This window comes from Poeciliopsis prolifica, unplaced genomic scaffold (genome assembly GCF_027474105.1).
Source record: "Poeciliopsis prolifica strain line A6 unplaced genomic scaffold, Auburn_PproV2 SCAFFOLD036, whole genome shotgun sequence".
NCBI classification, from domain to species: domain Eukaryota; kingdom Metazoa; phylum Chordata; class Actinopteri; order Cyprinodontiformes; family Poeciliidae; genus Poeciliopsis; species Poeciliopsis prolifica.
The window spans coordinates 2,078,253-2,095,800 of NW_026562411.1; the positions used below are offsets into that span (position 1 = coordinate 2,078,253).

The window sequence follows — 17,548 nt, forward strand, 5'->3', positions numbered from 1 at the left end:
TGTCCATTGATTCAACCACATCAAACTCACTTCCTCTTCACAGAGCGCCCTGCATTTTGAGCATGAGGGAGAGAGAGAGGCACAGGTTGCCAGATCTGACTGATAGTTTCCAGTCCAAAAACAACAAAAAACCAGCACAACTAAAAAAACAAAGAAACAAAAACAAGTCCAACTGTAAAACAACCAGCTCAAACCCCTCCCACATCCCAAAACCAGCCAAACTCCCCAAAGACGACCAGCCAAACTCCCCAAAGACAACCAGCCAAACTCCCCAAGGACAACCAGCCAAACTCCCCAAAGACAACCAGCCAAACTCCCCAAGGACAACCAGCCAAACTCCCCAAAGACGACCAGCCAAACTCCCCAAAGACAACCAGCCAAACTCCCCAAAGACAACCAGCCAAACTCCCCAAGGACAACCAGCCAAACTCCCCAAGGACAACCAGCCAAACTCCCCAAGGACAACCAGCCAAACTCCCCAAGGACAACCAGCCAAACTCCCAAGGACAACCAGCCAAACTCCCCAAAGACGACCAGCCAAACTCCCCAAGGACGACCAGCCAAACTCCCCAAAGACGACCAGCCAAACTCCCCAAAGACAACCAGCCAAAATAAAACAACACCCAACTCTAAAAGAAATCTGGGCAAATCTGACCCTTCAATGAAATTGATATTGATTGCACCAAATACTGTTTTATAAATACGTATATAACTCTGTAAAAGCAAATTAGTAAAATTTTGGTAAATCGTTGTTGATCCAAAATATAAGCGAAGTTTTGCACAGTTGCTGTTTTAAATATTTTTAAAAACTCTTTTGGGTAACCATATTAATCAAAGAAAAATAGTTTGTCTTGAGTGTAACTTAATAAATATATGAAGATTTAATGTATTGTGGGTCGAGGGGCCAAACAAAATCATCCAGAGGCCGCAAATGGCCCCCGCACCACACTTTGAACATCCCAAAGTAGAGGAAATCCATCCGGGATGCGGATTTATCCACGTCTCCCCTGATTGGCCTGAACAAACTGCCAACAGGAGGAAAGTTGCTTTTATCTGACGCTGATTTAGTGATTGATGGAGTCATGAAGGTCACGTTTCCTCCGCCTGACGAAATAAATCAGAAACCGCCGCGCAAACAAACCCAGAACACACACATCCGAGTCGACCTCAGACTCACACCATGTCAGGACAGAAACTTTCAGGTAATCTGCTGGGAGGAACCGGCAGCATCAGCAGACGAATGAAGCCGTAATGTCATCCATCTGTTAGAGTTGCTCTCAGGGAAGCAGGAAATGGAGATAAAAGCCAGCCAATCGAGTGTCAGCGTGCCGACTGATGGCGTCCCGATAGCGGCGATGGATGTGGAGGCGCGCTACGCCTGTAAACCACTCCGGCTTCATTCATCTGGGCGACGCTTGGAGACGTTACACCAGAATCAATACTGGGATAACTGGGTTGCTTCTTTTTTATTACACGTTTGGTTGTTAAAGCAAAGTATGAGTCATTATAGGGAACAGTAAAAATTCACAGGAATGCTGTCAGTGGTGTGGCTCGGGCTTTTATGACGAAGAGGGAGAAGAGTCCGCAGGGACAAATAAACCGGACTCTGCCTATGAAGTTAAAATGTCTGACTTCAATCTAACTAATTATCCAACTTTGTATTTCATGGAAACTATCAGCCATAACTTTAACACGGTGACAGGAACACACTGGTCCTATTAGCTCAGAACATTCAGTCAGTTAAAGCTCTGGTGTCCAACCTGTGGTTCCAGGGCCGTTTGCGGACCATGAAATGATTTTTAAGATCATAAATAACAAAACAGAAAACAACTGTTTAACAAAATTTTTAATAGTTTTAATTGATCTTGTTTGGTGTTTTAGATCTTTAAGAATTTATAGATTTCATAAAAATGTACTTTACTATCAAGCAAGTACAACAAACTAGAAGAAACTTTAACTAAGTTTGATGCAATAAACAATCAATTAATTGCATAATAAATTAATAATTTTCATTCTGATTATTTTATTTACTGTATAATCCACTTTATTTATGGTTTCTAGTTGTGTGTGGTTTTTAATGTCTTTTTATTTAATGTTTATGAATTTTAGTTTACAAATTAAATATCTTCCAGTTCCAGTATGAAACTGTCTGTACAAAATCGAAGTTTATTATTCTGCACGACGGTTAACTTAAATTATGATCAATACAGTAGTTGAAAATAGTCTCAGAAATATATGTTTTTAAAGAAACCATTATTTTATTCATTAGTCTGTGAGAAGATTAATTTCCATTATTATTATTAGCAATATATACCTTGAAAATGGTCTCAAGCAAAACAATATTATAATTAAAGCAGTAAAATAGGGGTAAATTTATCATCCAGCAAGCTTTGTTATTGTGACAGAAATACAATAAACTCATTTTTAGACAGTTTGGTGTCTAGAAATGTTAAAAAGTTTTAACTTTATTCTAGAAACATTTATTTCAGATGTAATAATACAGTGAAAATATTGTAGGCTATTAAGTTTTTAGAAATTTAAATAAAATATTGCCACATGATCATCGCCATTTTGTTTACGCTGCAATGCATTCTGGGTAGATATTGTATGGAAGGTGCTACAGTGCTAACTAGCTCTATCGATCGGGAAAAGTAATTTATGTGGAAAAATAAACATTCAGCCCTTCAATTTGAACCGAAGCGTTTGAATCAGAATGAGAGGAAATGAAGACGAGGAAGATCAAACGGAGGAAGAGGAGAAAGTCCAAAAAAAAAACAAAATGTCAACAAAGATTCAACTGAAAGTTTACTAAGTAAATCAACACTTAGAGTTTATCTGGAAAAATCAAATTCAAAAATCAACATTTAGCTAAAACAATAAGCTGAAAATCAGTGCCCACTGCTGAAGCCGACAAATTAAAAGCAGATGCTAATGGCTAGTCCTTTTAGCAAGAAAAGGTGCAAAATATTAAGAAAATGAATTCCTGGTGAATTTCATTGGTATTTTTCTGGTGGAGGTGAGGAAGAGCCATGACCGCAGTGTAGGACGAGGTCAGCCATCTTTGACAGCTGCTGGATTAACGTCAAGCTGCCAATCATCTGTGGTTCAGCTGCTCCAGCAGCAACGTTTCCTACTGCCGGTTTCTCTCTTCTGGAGGTAAACATGAAGCATGTGTGTCACACTAAACGTCTCAAACTCAAACAAAATTCTGATTCCAGTTATAAAAACAAAGCAAAAGAGCCAAACAAGATCAAAATGCAAACATCCAAAACATAAATCGACCTTTTCCCGCATGTCAAACAAAACTTTATTCATAATTCACATCTTTCTCCACTCCAATCAACGGGTCTGGAAACCAAACATTTCAACTCCTTTATGCTGAAATCTGATGCTTCTTTCCTCAACATTATGCTACAGACAATGATACACAACACAGATGATGAAAAACAGTCACTAGTTCTCCAACCAGCAGACATGAGAACTTCTTTACAACCAGATTATCTTCTTACCTTAAAGTCACAAATGCACGTCACCATATTCCCAATTCTTAGGCACTCCCCGTCAAACTTGCAGGTGTTGGTGTCGCACAAGAACAGGTCCGTGTCCCGGTCATCAAAACCTGCAGCACAGGAAGTCAAAAACAGACATGACCCAAAGAGGAACAATCTAGAGTTTCAGTTATTACAACCAGAAAGCAGAGATCAGAGCTGAACCTTCAGAGTCACATAAAGACAGTTAGAAAGTTGGGCTTCTGTCACCTGACCATGAACAGCTTAGCACTAAAATAAATTTAATATCTGCTGTTTTATCAACCGTCCAGACCTCTCTGGTCTTCTGGTTCTGGTCTGATTAACTTGTAAGCCTGAACCTGATTATACATGCTTATATACACAAATATAGTACATTTAATTTGAACTAGTCATTTAAGCATTTATTTATTTGGGTATTTCATAAATTATTGAATTATTTACATCATTATAAGTACTATATTTCTATTTCACCTCATTGTATTTAATTGTGGCACTAAAATAGCAACCTGTAAATATTCAACCTAAGGGTGATTTTTGGTTGCTTTTCCAGAGCTACTACTGCGTTATTTTCCTGCGTTTCTTTAAGTTGCTTGTTTGGATGCTGGCGGACTCTCAGGGCACGGTGCTGGGACATGATCCAATTCAGGCCGTGTTATGAATCTCAAATGACATTCCGAATCAAATCACAGTCATACGAGGAGGAGACACTCCGCTCAGGGCGATTTGTCTACCTGGAATGATTGCTTACAAGAAGCCGCCCTTCCGTACATGAAGCCATTTAGAAAGCCAAATGGTTTACATTCAGACAGATTCCAGCTGACAGGAGATGGAAACGTCTTTGTTGGGGGCAGAGGCATGTCCTTCATTTCTGATTTAAAATAGGAGAGTGGAGGTTATTTTTAAAGCGTCGTCCAGCTGACGCAGACTCCACGTTTCGGGTTGTTGAGGCTGCAGCAGGAGACAGGTGGCTGCTCCATCATGATGCAGAAAGAAAGACAAGACAGATTTACAGGCAATAAAAATACCCAAATACCAGAACCAGAACCAAGACTGGACCTCCACAAACACACAACCTGCAAAACAAAAGGTCACTTTGGTAACTGTATTTTATGTCAAAGTATTGCTACTCTTACTTGAGTAAAATTTGTGGATTTTCCACCCATTGAATGAAAAACAAAGATGTTTCAACCAGAATTTCACCAGACACAGACCTGCAGTTTTTTTTTAAAGTTTCATAAGTTTGATGAAACTCTTCAGGTCAGAACGACATTCGCTGACGGGAAACAATCGGCTGGCTGACGTTGTTCTGGTTCATCTTCGTCACGGACATTTCCGCTCTGCAGACTTAAGTTAGTTAGAAGGAGAAACTGAACGACTGCAGGAGAAACAGAAATAAAGCTGTGAATCCTGGCTGACCTCAGGATGTGATTATTATTCTTCAGTTAACCAAGCATCTTAATGCGTTGCATCCTCTAATTACAGTCACTGAAACCTTTTCTCCCACTCATTTCTATTAGGTAACTATTGTTGTATTGTTTCAGAAAAAGCCACCAGCTTTGTTCTTTGCTGAACCAGCAGTGACAGAGAACATGATATAAACGTTATGAAGTAATCTGCATTCAGACGTCAGAATATTTCTGATGTATTTCAGATTAAACGTGACTGAATTTGTCAGGAACTGATTTTCAGCGGCAGCCGTTCCTCCATGTTCGACTCTGCTGCCGTTTCTGTTGGTTGAGTCTCCCAGAGACAGAGGACGGCGCTGACAGGAAGTTGACTCCTCCCTCATTAGTCAGGATCATGTTTCAGTGGCAGATGTCAAATCAGACGGAAAATCAACTCAGATCCTGATGTGACTGATGTGTCCAGTTGTTTTTATCAGGAGGATTTTACAACCAAAGTATGTCAGATTTATTCAGATTATTATTATTATTCGTTTCTTATAGTGTGAGGAAAATATCTTGTTATAATTGAAATAATCTTTTGCTGGAACTTTTTCATCAATATTAAGGAATTATTGACTTAAAACAAGCTTCTATATATTAATGAAAAGTTACTTGTTAGTTTAGTCTTATTTAAAGTTTACTAATATATTTCCACTAGAAATGAGACAAAAATTACTTTTTGTGTTTTTACAGTGCAGGGCTGAACTTTCTTGTCTTCATATTTGTAAATAATAACCATATCTTCTGTGTATTTTTTATGTTCTCGTTTAAAAGCTGAATTATTTGTGCCTCTGTATGTATATTGTCTCTTTTGAACGTTTCCACAGGAAGCAACGCAGCAGGAAAACCTTCTGTGTTTGTTCAGGTATTTGACCTGATCTCAGAGCCGCCAGCCGTGACCTGCAGCAGCTTCCAGACTCCTCAGCGTTGATAAGACCATAAATGAAGCTCCTGTTTTCATAATGCGCCATTAAGAAACCGCTTGAAGCCACGGCGCAATTACAACTCTGAGCTGCACATCAAAGATGGTCATTTTTAAAGTCTGAAGACAAACAGAGGGAGTTTTGTTGCCGTGTTTGTCTCATGTGGTGCCGCCTCCAGGAAAATCGCTTTGACCCGGAAGACGTCGGATTTTCACCAAACATTCCGGTTTCTGCATGAAACGCAGCTTTTGCTTCAGATGAAATGTCTTCAGAAATCATCTGCAGTGATCGCTTTACCAAGATAAAACTTACGGATGAAATCATTTCTCTGATTGTTTTTAAAATCACCATTTTATTTTTATTACTTTTTTAATAGTTTGTTTAGCTACAGGTTTCAGTTTCCAAAATGGATTTTATCTACATTTAACTTTCTCTGCTTATAAACAGCTTTAATAAGTCACTACTAAAACAGCTAGCGGAGTTAGCTTCTGTCAGCATCAAAATAAGCGTTGATGCTCGTGTTATTACTCTGTTCTTCTCGTCTGACTCTGTTCTTTATTTATTTTGTATGTTTCTGCACAGTCTGGTTCTCTGATGTTTAATAAAGCCTCCTCTCTCTGCTGCATGTCTCATGATGATGGACACTCATGCACATCACCCTCTGTAAACGAAGCGCTCCAATCGATACACCTTTCCTCTTGTAAAAGCCCTCTCTGGCACGGCGCCGCCTCATCAGGCTGCTGCAAACCAACCTGCTGCTTGGCAGAGTCACTTCTGCTCAAATATACCATCACAGAGCCAAGAGCGCCGACATGAGAGGCCTCAGCGCGCCGAACGAGGCCCTCAGCCTGGAGAGGGCCACATGAGGCGGGCTGAGAGCCGAGAATTCAAAAAAATAAAAAGATGCCAGAGAGGCTGGCGGTCAGGCAGCTGGCGGGCTGACGGCCACGCCGCGGAAAAATCCCAGGAAAAATCAGCTTCCCTGGAGCTGCTGGAAACAAACGCTGCAGAGACTCTACAGTCTGATGAGTTTTCATGTTTCATTTCATTTGTTTCAATAAAACAAATAAGCAGGACAAGAGAACCCGTCTGCATGCAAAACCAAGAGCAAAACAATTTGCTTTTCTGGTTGAGATTTCAGAATTTCAGCTCCATTGAAATTCATTGAAATTCCACAAAATTCAGCAAAACCTTTCTTCTCTTCGGCAGCTTGTTACTTCTGCCTCCTTCAACTTAGAAACTCCGTTCAGCTTTTAAACGAGGCACAAGATGTCAAACTACCTTCAAACGTTTCAGCGTTTCGATCTCTCTTTAAGCTCGATTTTAGTTCAAATGAGCTGTTTGCTTGTTTCCAAGTTCATAATTTAATCTACGGTGGAACTGATGATTTATAACTTTCTCACAAACTAAATGTTGCTGCTCAATCACATTTCACTCTGCAGAAATAATTTATGCATCAAAACGGAGCCACAGATGTCTGCTTTGAGGAAATGTTAGCATTACTGCTGCCGGTCTTACAGTTTTCTTTCAAACACTCCAGGATCTCAGGAATGTCACCAGTTTTTCTTTTAAATCCTGAAGTTTTTCCCAGTTTCATAAAACTGATCAATTTAAAACTCAACGATTATCACAAGTTTATTTTTAAAGCTATCTAATGGTTTTATATGCCTGTTCAATATACTGTCCAAAAGAACCAACAAATATATTATATTACATCAACAGAATGATTATAAACTGACTGTCAAGACAAGAAAACCTTTGGACCAATAATAATAATAATAATAATAATAATAATAATAATAATGAGCATCGTAAATATCAAGCATCAAAATAAATACAGACTCTATGCCAATGTATAAATTGTTCACAATCTGCGCTATATATAAAAAATACAATAAAAAATTCTAATAATAATGTCAGTTTCTCTAAGAAGTAAATGCACTGAAGTGCTTTGAGATGAAAGGAGAAGAAAAAGGGAAAGAAGAAGAAGAAATGCCGTTAAACCGTCTGCAGCAGCCAGAACCAGATGTGCCGTCTGGAAACTCCAGGAGAACCGTAAACAGAACCGCCGAGGGATTTATTACCGCTGGAGGCTCTCGCATCGTCTTATGAACAACAATCCAATCATGACTTACACGCAGGAAGTCACTCCGTCTGCACCACAAACACAAAGGAACTGTCTCTGTGAAGCGGCCACAAAGGAGCGCCGGCGTTTCCTACCGACCCAAATCTCTCAGGACTTGAAGGAACCGATGATGATAAAACGACAATTTTTCAGACAAACGGGAGCTTGGCTGCAAGATCAGTAAAAACCGCTAGCAAGATTGTAAACTCGCTTATGCATTTTAATCACTTTACAGTTTTTATATTTTATATGTTTTACATAAAGGCTGAAATAAGGCCATTTCAGACAAGAAAATAACTGGCCATCAAAAAGGATTAATTATATCAATTTAATCTATTTGGAATAAAAAAATTGAATTGAAGATTTGACAACAGATACAAACAAATTTATAAGAAAATACAAAATAAATGGCACCGAGGATCAAATTTCTACAAAATCCCAGAAATGGTGAGATTTTGAACATTTGCTTAATTTTACATCATGACAGGTTTACTGTGGGTCTGTGCCTTACCAGGGGCATGAAGCCTCCAGATGCAAAGAGAAAACGTTTTTCTGAGATGTGTGATCCACCTCCTCCACTTCCTGTTTGGTAACAAACTTCCTGTTTGTTACCATAAAGCATCTACTTCCTGTTTGTTAAGGCATCTACTTCCTGTTTGTTACTGTAATGCATCTACTTCCTGTTTGTTAAGGCATCTACTTCCTGTTTGTTACTGTAATGCATCTACTTCCTGTTTGTTACCATAAAGAATCTACTTCCTGTTTGTTACCATAATGCATCTACTTCCTGTTTGTTACCATAATGCATCTACTTCCTGTTTGTTACCATAAAGCATCTACTTCCTGTTTGTTACTGTAATGCATCTACTTCCTGTTTGTTACCATAATGCATCTACTTCCTGTTTGTTACTGTAATGCATCTACTTCCTGTTTGTTACCATAATGCATCTACTTCCTGTTTGTTACTGTAATGCATCTACTTCCTGTTTGTTACCATAATGCATCTACTTCCTGTTTGTTACCATAAAGCATCTACTTCCTGTTTGTTACTGTAATGCATCTACTTCCTGTTTGTTACCATAATGCATCTACTTCCTGTTTGTTACCATAAAGCATCTACTTCCTGTTTGTTAAGGCATCTACTTCCTGTTTGTTACTGTAATGCATCTACTTCCTGTTTGTTACCATAATGCATCTACTTCCTGTTTGTTACCATAATGCATCTACTTCCTGTTTGTTACCATAATGCATCTACTTCCTGTTTGTTACCGTAATACTCCTCCCCCACTCAGCTCCTTCAGACTAGCCTAGCAATTAGCAAACACCTGGTGAGTTCATGATAGGAGTATCACCAGTAGATTCGTTGTTAGCGCGCTAATAGGGAGCCATGTTGGGATGACTTCAGTTTTTAAAGAGACAGAGACCCAATTTCAAGGCATTGAAGTATGAATTAAAATTTCTAAGTTATATTTTTAGCATTTTTATGACATCTGAGGTTAACATAGTTACTTGATTGAGCTACAAATTGTCTCTACATGCCTGGAAAACATAATTCTGCTCCTTTCACAGATGTAGTTGGTTTTATGTACACGTCTGTATTTTCTAAAAACACAGCTTGTTTTTAGAAATCCGTGCAGGTCGGTTGTTAAACTCCCCAATAAATCTTCCTGCTGACTCTGCAGTCCCTTCGTTTCCCACAACCAGTTTTTCCAGACATGTTAGCTGTTCATCACAAACACGTTTCTGAGCGTAAAACAATCTCTCTGCTTTCTGCAGCTTTACTTTCGAGTCCCTGCAGAAGCAGCTGTGCGTATGTTTGGAAGACATCGATACTTGAAACTCAAGCCAACTTGGCATGTTTTCTTTCCCCGCGCCTTGTAAGCTCAGATTTCTGCATATTGTTTAGGGTGGAAAAAAAACAACAACAAAAAGAACAAACACACGACTATGAAATAACAAAAAGATAAAGGCAATGTTGCAAGAGATTGCATCTTCTTCCCGGAGCAGGAGGTTAGAAGTTCAGCAGCTCCAGTCGTGTCAAAACTTCATCCAGAATCTCAGTGATGAATCAAAGAAGCGTCTGCTTGTCTGTGCTTCATCTGTTTGGACAACAGTTTGTCTGGTCCGCTTCAGATCTGGCAGGTTTGTTACCGGAGGCATGTTTGAGGATTCTGTAATCAGCTCTGCTCTCGTCTGGTGGTCCTCGCCTGTTCTGTTGGTGTTTACCACGGAGCCCGAGTTTCCCTTGTTTCTTAGCAACATAACGAAAGGTCACGGCGATGTGACACTCGCTACGCAGGCTCTCATTCCAGACGCGTGACCTTTCTGCACATGATGCAACAGGTTTAGATAATCAGCATAAGGACGCAGCATTTGCTGACGGGACTCCAGTTACGACTTGTTTGGTTAAAGTTCCTGATGTGCAGATAGAAGCTGAGGAGTTTCATGTTCAGAAAATATGAAACTCTGGATGTTTTTTTAATCGAATCGGCTCCAAAACCGCCATAAATTTCAGCCAATAAATCAGAAAACAATCCGATCCATGCTACACAGACATGCTTTGTTCCTGCGGGGATCGTCTTGTACGGTTTTCCGTTTCTGTTGGGTTCAAAGCAACAGCAAATCGGCTCGATTTCAGATCAAAACTGAAACGTCTGTTCCATGTCCAGCTGCTGTGGTTCACTTTCAACCAAACCCTTTGAAAAGCCTGTTCCCCTCCCGGCCAGTGGGGGCGCTGCGCCAGGAAGGAAACGATACAAAAACCTCTGAAGACACTGACCACAACAAAATGTCAACAGAAATGGAGTGGTGTCAGATTTTAGCACTTGGAGGATTTCGAGCCAGTTCTCCCGCTTTGTTTTGGCTCTATTTACCCAGAATGCCCCATGACAAAACATTAGATTGGCCCCCGCCAATGAAGTCTATGACACGTAAAAAGAATAAAATTCAAATTCCTTTAGTTGGATTAATTTTTATGGAGTCTGTTTGGATCCCAGTATTTGTTATTTTTCTCCATCCTGCTGAATAAATATATGAACAAAAGTTTCAGTGTGAAATGATGTTGCTGTAACATTTGAGCCAATTGTCAAGAGTTTTAGACACTTTTTACACACATGGAAGCTAAACTGGGTAAAAAAGTCAAATAAATCAGGATTTAGATGCTATGAAGCTGAAACCAGTTTCTACGTTTACATTTTAAATCAAACTGGAATCAATTTGCCCTCGAATTGCACAACAATTTCACTTAATTAGTGATGAAATCAGATTTCTGATCAAAACACTTTAGGTTTAGGTTTTATGGCTGATATTAAATAAACAATTTTGTAAAGAAGCAAAAATATCATTCAAGAATAGCACTGCTTCATCACACTCAAGTAAATAAGTATTAGGTAAGAAGTCTATTACAGAACTGAGCAGCTTATCATATTATCAGTTATTCAGTATTTAAAATTCAGATGGACCAAAATATAAAGTTAAGTGGAAATTTTTCCAAATCAGTTCGTTTAAATAAAACTAATACAAGTTTTTATTTAAGACTCAGACTCAAGTAAGAGAATAAATTAAATGTCTCATAAAAATACTGAGTAAAAATATAGATGTTTTTGTTACGAAAACATCTTGATAACTTTTCTGCTGCACCTCCTGTTATCTGTCAACACGTTTTATTTTTCAGCTGCTGTAATTTAAAATCTGGTTTGTTCCGCTGAGGATCATTTTAGCAAAAACAGACAAACGTTTTATTAAACATGAACTGTGCGGGTTTGATGGCGATTATGTCATCTTCCTGCAAATAACACCTGAACATGGCCGCCAGGAAAGCTATACTTCCTGCCGCTCCGGGAGGAGATTACAGTCGCCTGAATAATTAACGAAAACAAGCTGCCAAACATCAAATATTGAACAGGTAATGTTTATATGTGAACAATTAAGACGGCAGCAGAAGCACTTTCTGGTCTAAAAGAGAGACGATGTCAGCCAAATGCAGCTCCATCTACCTGGAGATCAAGAAGTCCTGCTTTGGTGTTTTAAGCATCGCGCTGATCAATAATGAAGCACGATGAATTAGTAATGAAGGCAGAACAACCACAGTGGTGAAACATCCTTTTGTGACCTCTCTCATGGCTACGCAACAAGTTCAGGACCCGAAAGGTCAGAAAAGAGGCAAAGGAGTAAAATTACTTTAAATCCATTAAGGTTGAAATAAATTCAGCAGGATAGCTGCTACTATGTAGCCATAAACACTGTCAGGGGTGGCAAAACTTTATGCTACACGCAATAATTGTCCATTCAAAATTACTTAAAAAATATCAAGAAAATACAGTTCTCTATTTTATTTTATTGTAAAAAAGGGGATTTTATTCACTTTAGATCCAGATAAAAAGGATTTCACACTTCTGCTGTATTAAAAGAAAAAAAGAGAATAGTTTTCACAATCTTTTAAGTTAAATGATTTATTCTGAGTTATAAGAACAAGATTTTGGGTCAGTTTCTTTCAGATCAGTTGATATTTTTAGCCAATTTTGGTGCAGCAACGTCTCAGGATAAAATTATTTCTACTCACTGTAAAACCTTCATCATTAAAATACAAATACTTTGTGTTGTACTTAACATTTTATATTGTAAAAACTTATGTCTGGAATAATTTGACTGTGATTAAAATAAGAAGTAAAATACACAAACTTGTATTTTGTTGAACTCAAGTTGGGGGTCAGAAAAATATCATCCCAAGGCCACAAATGGCCCCCGAACCGCAGTTTGGACGCCTCTGTTCTAGATATATTGAGTTTAGTCTCATGTCTATTATTGGCTAACATCAATTTTTGGTTTTCTTTAATGTCTAACCTGCTGATTTTGATTCTGTACCTCTTCAAACCTCAATAATTTACATTTATTTTTAATGTAACGGCTGCTGCTGCTGGAGCTCTGACTAAAACCTGGGAACCAGATTTATAAAATGGCTCGACATTTTATAAATCAGCATGTTATCGTCAGAAAACAGACGATAACATGCTGTTGTTAGTTCTTAAGTCACTCGCTGCGTTTCTATTGGCCAAAAAATTATGCAAATTGAAACTACAGAAATTTATTTCCTCAGTGGACACGCGGCCATTTTGAAAAAGTACATTTTTTTTTGTAGTTTTGCAAAACTACAAAAAAACACTTTTTCCATCAAATGAATCACATGATCAGTAACTGGATGTTGCTACTGGCAGAAACAACAAAAAAAACCTAACAGGAAGTAGCTGGAGTATGACATCATTGCATGTTTTTAATGATTTATCGCCTGAACAAACTTATTCACGTGTGATTTTTATTGCGTCTCATTTAATGGAATTGCAAAATTATATCTTTTTTGACATTTTCTGAATGTTTTAACAGTTTAAGGACCAAGTATTTCTCAAAACACTCAGTGGAAACCATCTTCACACTCCAACAGAAGCTAACAGCTACAGTCTTCTTTGCTACCAGACAGGCAAATTTTCCACAAATAATTTGGATTTACCTTCCACAGAAAAACCTGTGGACGTAAACGGTCCAGTAAGCATGAAAAAATGTTTTAAAATGAAAACTATTGCTGTGTTTGTCATCACCTCTCTGACTCTATGGGTCCTAAAGCACAGCCACTGCTAACCACAGCTAAACATAATGAAACAGCGTATAGATTTATGAATACAGTGGAGACAAATGTCCAACTGACCGCCCAATTTACCACCAGCTAGATTGTTTTTCAATTCCTTGGGTCAGTGACATATTACATGAACTGGAAAAACCTGGGAGTAATGAGCTGAAACTGGGAATATTGCCACTTATCCAACTGGAATCTGACAGACTTGGCTCAATAGATCAATTCCTGCGCTGTGCTAACGCAGTCGTCCCATTAAATGGATCGCCCGTCCATTAACTTCACTGAAGCATGCGGGAGAAACTGCTGACCGCTTCTGGTTCTTCTTCTTTTCTGTTTTAAATCTGATGGAAAAGAACCAGCTGCTCAGGATCCTCCACTGTGAAAACAACACATTTCCATACAAAGCTGCCTCAAGTTGGCTGCTTTCGCTTCGATATGTCAAGAAGACAAACAGCAAGTTTTGGTTTGAAAGAAGCAAAACAATCTGCATAAAATACCCAAATCAGCAAATGTGTCCAATTCAGAAACTCACAACCAGCTCCAACTCTGCACAGGACGTAAAAACCAAACTTATAATTCACTAAAAGTTTCAATTACTGGGAAAACAACCACTGAAATGAAAAGCTAGTTCATTAACAAACATACAGAAATTACAGCAACAACCTTCGTTTCTGTGTTTGTGAATGAATGTTGCAGCCTTCCAAACAGACGTGGGCCTGACTTTATAAACAGTTTATATCAGCTGATTTATGGCTTGTGGTGGCAATAATTACTAATAAAACCAGCAAACAGGATATAAACTTATCAAACTGACTGAACTGGACAAAAAGACCCGACATGAAACTGTTACGTCACAAATGTTTAAAACCCAGAGGAAACCAACTCTTGAACATTTTCCTCTCTGAACAGGAAGATGGTTTTGATTTTAAAATGCGTGAAATGAGAGAATAATTAAGCAGGAGAGTTTATTAAAGCGCCATAATTATAACAGGGAGCTTTATCTTTTTGTTCCAGTGGACACACACTCTCATCGTCACGCTTTCAATGCAATTGATTCTCCGTATGTGTGTGTGTGTAGAGTGTGTGTGTGTAGGTGTGTGTGTGTAGGGTGTGTGTGTGTAGGGTGTGTGTGTGTAGGGTGTGTGTGTGTGTGTGTGAGTGTGTGTGTGTGTGAAGAGTGTGTGTGTTGGGTGTGTGTGTGAGTGTGTGTGTGTGTGAAGAGTGTGTGTGTGTGTGTGTGTGCGTGTGTGTGTGTGGTGTGTTGGGTGTGTGTGTGTGGTGCGTGTGTGTGTGTGTGCGTGTGTGTGTGTGCGTGTGTTGGGTGTGTGTGTGTGTGTGTGCGTGTGTGTGTGTGTTTGTGTGTGTGTGTGTGTTGGGTGTGTGTGTGTGTGTGTGTGTGTGCGTGTGTGTGTGTGTGCGTGTGTGTGTGTGTGTGTGTGTGTGTGTGTGTGTGTGCCATTATCAGATGATTCAATGCATAATGCAGGGTGGAGATTATCAGAGGGGCGGATCTCGATCAACACATGATCGATCTCCGCCATAAATGACCGGAAATGATCAGTAATAGTTGGAAGTGATGATCTCATTCATCACCGAGTTGCTGCAGAAAGTGAAGGAAATCATCTGACTGGGTTTTTCTCCAGCATTCAGAGGAGAATGGATGCTGTGGGCAGCTTGCCTCCATATTGATGAGACGTTATCGATAAGTGATCGTTGTGAGGAAACATGTCTGATCTGTTTGCGCCTCTTTAAGTTTCAGCCGCGAAATGAAACGGAGAAAAGTCCAGATGTTGCAGATTCTGATCAATTCCTTCAATAACCTGCAGTAGCTGTCACACTGTGACGCTTTGCGCCACAAAAACACAAGCATGAACTTTTATCCAGTCCGAAGGGACTTGGACCGAGAATCGGAACCGAGTCGGGTCTCACCGGAGCAGTTCCAGCCGGTCGGCGTCTGGCAGTCGCTGAGGGAGGACGGGAAGGCGCGCAGCTGCTCCACAGGTAAAGTGGCGAGGAAGGACACGATGGCGATCCGGATCCAGCCTCCAGTCAGAGCCGCGGCCGGAACCCAGCACCGGTTCGGCCGAGCCGGAGCGGACGGACCCATGTCTCTCTCAGTGGCCCCGGCCGCAGCTCGGGCGAGGCGGGGGGACGGCGCGCAGCGGCGGGGGGACGGCGCGCAGCGGCGGGGCGCCTACAGCCCGACGGACCAGCATTTTCCGAGCGACACGGTGAGACCCATGAAGCAGCGGCCCGGAGGAACTGAGCCGATCCGAGGCGCTACAGCCAGAACCAGAACCAGAACCTGCGCGGGCAGCCAGCAGGGAGGATGAGCGCGATGGGAAAAGTTGGAGATCGGAGGAGAGGATGCTGAAGGAGACGGGATGGAGGGATGGAGGAAACAGGTGATTCAGGGATAAAAACAACAAAACAGAAGTGAAGAAGGGATCCAGCGGGGAGAGGAAGAGGAGAGGAGAGGAAGAGGAGGATGGAGGCGGTGGTCAAATATCCGCGGAGAGACAAACAGCAGCAGCGGATCATCCGGTGCGTTCAGAGCCGCAGATACAATGTTTGTGTCCAACTGGATCCCCGGCAGCTGGCAGTGGTCACGTGATGAGAGAGAGAGAGAGAGAGAGAGAGAGAGAGAAAGACAGAGAGAGAGAGAGGAAAGAGAGAGAGAGACAGAGGAGAGAGAGAGAGAGAGAGAAAAGGAGAGAGAGAGAGAGAGAGAGAGAGAGAGAGAGAGAGACAGAGAACAAAGAGAGAGAGAGACAAAAGAGAGAGAGAGAGAGAGGAAAGAGAGAGAGAGAGAGAGGAAAGAGAGAGAGAGTCTGTCACAATTAAAATGTCTAAGTTTCAGAGGAGGAGTACAGTGGAGGTATGGAGCTACCACAGTGCCAATAAACACAGAAAACTGTCAGGATCTTTTTGTGTGTTTTTGGGTTCTATTATTTCTGCATCGTTTCTGTTTTTCCTTCAGTTCCTTCAGTGATGAAACGTCACCAGGTCAGACATGCAGATCCAATATGGAAGCCATATTTTAATTTTACTACATCTAACAATATAGCAATAAAGATAAAATAATTTATCAAGGTCACATTTTTTTAATAAAAAATGTTTTCTTTACTGATTAAAATCTTACATTCATTCTAAATGACATCCATAAACGTCTCCGTCATTGTGTTTTTTAAAATGTCTTCTCTCTGTTCCTGTTTTAAACAAAAAGCCTTGGGTGGTTTTGCTCCGTCTGTTCTTGTCCTGCTTCGTGGTTGTGGGTCGGTGAGGTGAACCCAGAGAATCATGCACAGGTGAGCAGAAACTGGAACATCAACATGGCGCATGCGCAGTTAATCATTATGGCTGCTTCATTCAGGTGTGACACAGCGCCCCCACAGGTCAGGCTGAGCACTACACTGCATGTATTTCAACAGAAAACACATAAATTCAGTGATTTTACCATAAAAACAATAAGGACATAAATGTGTAGAAAACTAACGAGGATCGATTTATTTTATCGATAATTGTTATCATGTGTTCTACTTCCTGACCTCCACTGGTTCCTCCTACTTACGTTTATTTCATGCGTCTCGTCACTCTAGTTTTTATCGTGTGTCTCATGTTTAGTTTTTCAGTTCAGCATTCGACCTCCAAGTATTTCAGCACTTCATTCTCGGTTCCTCCTCGCTGGTTTCCTCCCATCTAACCCTGTTATTTCCCAGTTGTCATTTCTGGGTGGTTGAACCTTCATCTACAAGCTGCCTTGCATTTGGGTTCACTGTGAATCTACACATCATCACAACGGCGAGATTCACATGCATGTTTGTGATGCAAACAGATCCGGAATAACAAACTTTAATTACACATTTCTGATAATCACTGAATATATTTTTATTAAACTC

At 40.2% G+C, this 17,548-nt stretch overlaps 1 protein-coding gene across 1 annotated transcript in view; it reads right to left on the reverse strand.

The window, feature by feature from the left end:
- The window catches only part of tmeff2a (transmembrane protein with EGF-like and two follistatin-like domains 2a), a 105,639-nt gene extending 89,349 nt beyond the window's left edge, over positions 1–16,290 (reverse strand). Inside the window, exons 1-2 of the mRNA XM_055052836.1 lie at positions 15,579–16,290; positions 3,510–3,619 (exon numbers count right to left, since the gene is read on the reverse strand). Coding sequence (XP_054908811.1) covers positions 3,510–3,619; positions 15,579–15,756 — 288 coding nt within the window. The 5' untranslated portion in view covers positions 15,757–16,290. The remainder of the gene's footprint in view (positions 1–3,509; positions 3,620–15,578) is intronic.
- Between the last annotated feature and the right edge of the window lie 1,258 nt (positions 16,291–17,548).